This window comes from Symphodus melops, assembly GCF_947650265.1.
Source record: "Symphodus melops genome assembly, chromosome: 13".
Lineage (NCBI taxonomy): Eukaryota > Metazoa > Chordata > Actinopteri > Labriformes > Labridae > Symphodus > Symphodus melops.
In genome coordinates this window covers 13,819,506-13,826,127 of record NC_136703.1, presented here as the reverse complement: position 1 = coordinate 13,826,127, position 6,622 = coordinate 13,819,506, and the positions used below count along the sequence as shown (strand labels likewise).

The 6,622-nt window shown below is 38.3% G+C and overlaps 1 protein-coding gene across 2 annotated transcripts; it reads left to right on the top strand.

Moving 5' to 3' along the window:
• The first annotated feature begins 2,510 nt into the window (after window positions 1-2,510).
• Window positions 2,511-6,599, top strand: tmem9 (transmembrane protein 9). Of its 2 annotated transcripts, none has more exons than XM_079358790.1 (6): window positions 2,511-2,614; window positions 2,761-2,887; window positions 3,244-3,335; window positions 3,507-3,615; window positions 4,884-5,015; window positions 5,118-6,599. In XM_079358790.1, exons 2-6 carry the CDS (start codon window positions 2,795-2,797, stop codon window positions 5,256-5,258), a joined length of 567 nt encoding a protein of 188 aa, XP_079214916.1. In that variant the 5' UTR covers window positions 2,511-2,614; window positions 2,761-2,794; the 3' UTR covers window positions 5,259-6,599. The 2 variants fall into 2 exon arrangements, with proteins under 2 accessions (XP_079214916.1, XP_079214915.1); XM_079358789.1 differs by having other exon boundaries at window positions 4,884-5,033.
• Window positions 6,600-6,622: the final 23 nt, after the last annotated feature.

Genomic DNA, 6,622 nt, shown 5'->3' with positions numbered 1-6,622 from the left:
GCTTCCCTGTGGCTTTCACAACATATTCCATCTTGTGTTACATTACAGCCTGTCGTGTATCTTATCTGCATCCCTCCGGACATCTCCAAAGTCTCGCTTTGACTAAAGTGTGCAGGTCTGGACTCACTTTGCTTTGCCGTGGGCCTTATAGCATCTCCTAGTGGGCAAACTGCCCGCTGTTTTCTCTCCCATGAAAATTAATGCTTTGAGTAATGGGATTCAGTCAATACCTTCAGGTACCTTGACAAATAAGAGAGCTTGACATCTTCTGAGCTTGTTTATACGCTGGATTTCTCTGCAGTGTTTCCATTATGGATCATTTTGGTCTGCTGTTTTAGAGTCAGAGTACATACACAGACTTTAACAAAACAGCCAGCATCAGTTACACTTAGCTTAGAGCTATTAAAATATTTTACATAGGCTAACTAGATTTGTTTTCTTTCTCACATTTACCTTTTTTTTCCCCGGCTACAGAAAAAAGATCTGGATCACCTTTTTCTTCTTCATGAGAACTGATAATGAGACCTGGCACTGAGCTCTGGACACTGTCATTTATGCTGTAATTGGCCTAAGGGTGTAAAGGGCAGTCATGCATCCAAGAAGACAGAGAACTAAGTGGCTTACAGTGACAGGACTGAGAAAACCAACTCTAAGTCAAGAGCTTGCAGAAGTCACAACTTGAGGAGAATTATCCGTTTGTTGATGGATACAACGTGACTGCTACATGTAGATATTCTGATGAATTCATTGATGAATTAATGCAGGTTTGAAGGACTTTTTTTTAAAAATGCAAGCCTTTAATTTATGCTGTTCCACAACCTAACCTTCCTCCATACACCATATACCTTATTTTCACAATTTAATCTGAATGCAAAAACAAACAAAAATAACATGATTTAAAAAATTTACGATCAATGAAGCAGTTGTTTTTCTTACTTTCATCCGTTTACAGGTAGCATCCTTTTCAACGTGACTCAAGCCTGTATAAGCTCCAAATTCAAAAATGTACAACAATTTATAGAATCTCATAATAGAACAACTGCAAAGATTTGATTATAGGACATTAAATGTGGAATTCAAGAAGTCACAGGTCAGTGATAATCGTGATAAAAGCTGAGGTGAATGTGGTGTGATGCCAAAAGTCCAAAAGCAAAATCCTGCTCCTCAATATAAGACTTCTTATCTTTTACCATAATCTATAATAATTGTGCTACAATTGAATTGTGTGACATGTTGTTGCCCCTGGCTGCTCACCTAAACAGATATTTTTTCCTTACTGTGTTTTACTCGCCGTTTTTTTCCAGCAACAACTATTTCTTTATGTTACATAGTTTGTAAACAAGCTATTTGTATCATTTAAATTGTTCTAAATGTTTGGATCAAAGGTCATATGGTTGACTGCGGTAACACAGATGATGGGGTTGTGCTGTTCACACAGATATCATTGGTCATTAGAGAAATAAACATGGTTTCAATTGATCTCTGTGACCACAGGTTCAAGTGTTTCCAGCTGAATTTGTGAGTCATTGATTTCTATGGCTTATTAAAGGTATGAGTATCTTACTATACAGAAAGATGTGAAAACAGGATTACCAGGAAATAGAGGTATTGATTGTGTCCAGAAGCGAGGGCTTACATTTGAAATTCTATCAGGGAGACTGGACTCAAGAAAAGAACAAAAGAACAGTGTTGACTGAAAAATATTAGACAAATGGCGTTTATTGTTTTAAAATATATACTGTAAAATGTTTGCTTTCATAAGTAATTTTTATTGAACATTATAAAGCTTATAGCTACATTAAATAGGTGGATTGAAAAAATGATTTCAAAATGACCCTCTACATGAATGACTTGACTGGGAGGGACTATAACTTGCTATAACTTACAAATTGACTAACTAGAGGTTCAAATGGATTAAGAGGTCTGAAAGCTTTTAATATTGTTTTGAAATACCAAAAGAATATGTCCAACTATTAAATGGGTCAATCAAGACTACTTTATGCTGATGAAAACAAATGTGAGTCATTGATTTCTATAATAGATTTCTATATAATAAAACTGTCAAAGACCCAGTTGCCTCAGAATATTAGTGGACTTGAGTAATAAAAAAACTCTGTACTGCAATTTTATGTTTAAATGGAAGATAAATGGAAACCCTTCAATGGCAGATAAAGAAAATGCAAAGTCCCAGTATTTAAGAAAGCCTTCCATTATTACCATTATTAGCAGTCCCTTATATGAATCCAATTGTATTTGTATTATATGTTATTTATAGAGTCGTGTTTTAAATGTTGTATAACTTACTAGTACAGTTCATAAAAGTCGTCTATGTTTGCATGTAGAGGAAAATAAGTCAAAAGAAAGAAACATAAGATGAAACGAATCAAGCAGAGCGCAAATAAGCCTCCCTATTATTTATTTTTTTCATCTGTTTTTGTTTCCGTCCACTAGGCGGCGGTGTCGCCTCATCTATCCTCTTGACTCCGTTATTTTTACAGTCTATGGTTGTGACGCAGTCCGGAAGAAATGTGGGTGATCTTCTAAGTGCAGCTTGCTACATCTTGATCCATCACGAATGCATAGCTTAAACAAATATTTGATCTACCATTACAACGTAAGTGAACTATGTATTGCTAACATTGTAGTTTCATTGAGTTGTTTTTGCTGCATTTTTTTACCGCACTAAAGTTATTTGTGTATTTGGTTTTCTTACTAGCCAACAAGCTAACGATCAGCTGTACGTGTTTGTTGTGTCTGCAGAGCTTTGCTGGTGTTTCTGCATCTGTCGAAGAAGATGTCGTCGGGCGGGGGAAGATTCAGGACATTAGTATTATCTGCAGCAATCACCTTGTTTTTGCTGGATGCTACTTCTTTTGCACAGGCAAAGGTAAGAGACAATTCAATAAGTGCTGTTAACAGCATGTACCCTCTGACAGTATAATTCATGTGCAGTAGTTCATTTTGTATAATAAAACATGCCAGTTTAAGAGGTATATATACAGTCTTTCTCTCTGTAAGCTGTGAAGCATCTTGTACACATATTTTTGTTAAATCTGAACCCCTTTCATCTGTCTCTAAAAAAATAATCTCTATTTTTATGACCTTCCGCCTTGAATAACAGGAAGCTTGGTTGGTGACAAAGAGTAATTGTTATGAAGATAAATGAGATGGAAAGCTGTAGCATAGAGTGAACAGTTTGGCTAATGTGGACACAATTTTCCACAATACTCTTGAAAATTACAGAACTTTGAGGATGTTCGCTGCAAGTGCATCTGCCCGCCGTACAGAAACATCACCGGCCACATTTATAACAGAAATGTCTCCCAGAAGGATTGGTAAGAGAAACCCTTTATCTTTGTCTGAAACTCTAAAGTAACATAGCATCTGTCCCCGTATGGACTTCAACCACTGGTCCTTGACTCAAGCAAGGGTTGAAGGTTCACATCCTGTAGTCCATTTGCTACTGTGAAGAATTGTCTGATTGCTCTCTTTGATTTGCTTTGCAGTAACTGCCTCCATGTAGTGGAGCCCATGCCAGTGCCTGGCCATGATGTGGAAGCTTACTGCCTGCTGTGTGAGTGCAAGTACGAGGAGCGGAGCAGCAATACCATCAAGGTACCCACAGCTATCTTTGGATCTCACTCTGACTAGAAGTGTCACACCATTCACCTCAGCTTTTATCCTCACTCTCACTTAAAAAGTTATCAGGGAGATAAACACCAGAATTAAAGTCTGTGTACGACTTCTTCCACTAAAGCAAAGGAAAAGGTAATTGGAAGTGTCAACACATAGTTCTCAGTTTGATTTGAAAAAAATAGACGACAAGAAACTCGTACAAGAGAGGAGCAGAGCAGATCATTGACATCTCCCTAAGCCAAACTATTCCAGAGATGAACAGGTGCAGGTGATCCTTTATTTTCCCTCCACACACTCTTCTGCCATCTGGTCTTAAATTCAGACCTGTGCTGTACACTTTGAACCGCACATTTTCTTCAGTAACTGTTCTGGACATTTAATTTCTTGACTGTTTTTTTTATTCTTTAACGGTTCCTTAACATGCCATCCGGCTCAGGGACTGTGTTGTGTTTTAATGATGTTGTTTTGTTGGATACTGACTGTTACGACCAGCCGAGGGGAAACCAGCTGTAGCACAAAAGTGACCCTCTCCTTCCTCACTCCCTAATGTTTAATTACAATAATAACAAATTCTCAGTCCACAATGTGCTCTATATTACAAATAAAGACAATTCATTAAACTCAAGGGAGAACACCAGCAAAAATAGTAAACATAACATCTTAGTCGAAACCCAAACTACCTTACCTCAAATGAAGTTAAAAAAAAAAAAAGTAATTACAGGCATTTTGCCGAACTCCCTAACAGAAAACAAGGAAAAAGGCTAACTCAAAAGAAAAGGCTACCCACCCCTACAGCATAAAAAGGACTGCACGACATAATAACAATTATCTGTCAACCTAACGAATACAAAACGTCTCTCGTTGACGGTGATAAAAAAAAAAGAGCAGCGTTTAGCTTCTGCCGCTCTCTTTTGAAAATAGGGAACCTTTGGCTCAGCTTCGATAAGACTCATGAACGCAGCACCAATCTCTGTCCCATCGCTGGCCGTAAGCTTTTCCCCAATGGAGGGCGGGCACCTGCAGCAAGGCAGATGCACGAATGGGGAAAAAAACACAAAGCTCCACAAAGACTGATTGAAAAATAAAACACATTTCACATAGCCTGTGTATGACTCACAGTCGTACAACTGACAAGTCAAAGACATGTCTGGAAACACTCTCATTCTGCTCTGTGAAACTGCTGCATTGCAAATTGACAATATTTATCTGATCTGATGTCTAAATGTTCTGCGTTCCCCCTCTTCCAGGTAACCATCATCATTTATCTGTCTGTTGTGGGCGCGCTGCTGCTCTACATGCTGTTCCTTCTGCTTGTTGATCCTCTAATTCGCAAACATGACCCCTACACCCAGCCGCTGCACAATGAGGAGGATGCAGAGGTAACCATTCAAACCGAGGTATTAAATGCCTTCATTCCATTTCTGCTGTTTCTTGAAACTTCAACTTAATATATTCCCGCTCTTGTGTTCGCGTATGTTCAGGAGATGCGCCCTCAGGTGGACGGCGCCCAGGCCAAAGCAAACACAGTGCTGGAGCGTGTCGAAGGAGCACAGCAGCGCTGGAAAAAGCAAGTTCAGGAGCAGCGCAAGACCGTCTTTGACCGCCACAAGATGCTTAGTTAAACATTACAGCTGACCTCAAACCAGATTTTAGAGGAGGTGTCATTCCTGGGTTTAATGCTTTGACACCTACACCAGCTGCACTATAACTAACACCTTCTTGATTCTCTCCTTTGCACCCTTTGAATGAGTAGTCCCTCTATAAGTAATATCTAAAAACACTGTACACAAGCAGATCTAATAATTCATTTATTCTATGTAAAACTGTGGACTATGTTACAGTTTAGGAAACCTTGTATGATAGCCCACTCTTGATAGCTAAAAATCACATCAATCATGCATAGCATAGCAATGCAACACTTTTTGAATGCCTCTGTCAATAACACCTTTGTCTATGTAGTCAGACTGTGAATAGCTTTTATTTCTCTTGTACTTGCTGAATTGGCTTCATATGAGACGTTTTTCCTCATAGCATTATTTATGTAGTTACCTCAAAGCAGGTACAGCTGTATGCTTAAGTTCCATTGAGCTCTTTGGTAACAAAGAGAGAACCAAACCGTGCTGTTGCCAAGTGTTGCACCTTTTCTAGTTTAGCATTAAAAAAAAAACCCTTTCTAATGATTGAATTGTATTTGATGTATTTTCCCCTTTTGCCGTGCATTTATAACGGGGCCATTTTAGTATCTTTTGCACAGAAATGAAAGGTTTGTTTTGGGGTTTTGTCTGTTTGAAGCTTTGCAATAGCTGCTGTTAACTTATCCATGACCTTTTCTGTTTCTCTCTTAACTGGATGAATGTATTATTTAAAAAACCAAACGTGACAGATTTAGGTGTACCGAAACATCATTGAGAGTACATGGTCAGTTTGGAGACTATTGTGAGTCTATAAATTAAGTCTTTGACCTCCAATTTACATGGGAACCTAACTGGAAAACATGAATCATTGCTGTAGAAGGGCACACAGCCGTATTGCTGTCCTGCAGTTTGATGGAATACACTTTCTAATGCAAAGAGAGAAATGGAGAACTTGGCATTGAACTGAGCTTTAAAGCTTTTTTCAGCTGAATCCAATCTCTGGCCCTGGAGGATGTCCCAGATCAGTAGAGCTTCTGATAAAGCAGTTCAGTTTCACAGAATCAGAATGCTTCATGCTTTAAAGGAAGCTGTTGTACACCATGTTTGGAAACATTTCAATTCCACAAAGTCAAAGACACTGACTCTCATTACCTCAGGTACATTGTGAGCTACTGATGGTCATAAGCCTGTAATGATTTGTTTTACCACTGAAGTGTTTGATTTAAGTATTATATGTATGTTTTATATTTGCCTCCAGTTTGAATCAAGTCTTGCACTCATGTTTTTCATTCAGCTTGATGTGAAATAAAAATATACTCTTGAGTGTGAGATTTTGTTTTTCATTTCTCTTC

Excerpts from the sequence above, each read along its gene's own strand:
- tmem9 (XM_079358789.1), top strand. The coding sequence starts at position 2,795 with ATGTCGTCGGGCGGGGGAAGATTCAGGACATTAGTATTATCTGCAGCA. Across the intron at positions 2,888-3,243 it reads CTTCTTTTGCACAGGCAAAG|AACTTTGAGGATGTTCGCTG; the intron begins GTAAGAGACAAT and ends TGAAAATTACAG. Across the intron at positions 3,616-4,883 it reads GGAGCAGCAATACCATCAAG|GTAACCATCATCATTTATCT; the intron begins GTACCCACAGCT and ends CCCCTCTTCCAG.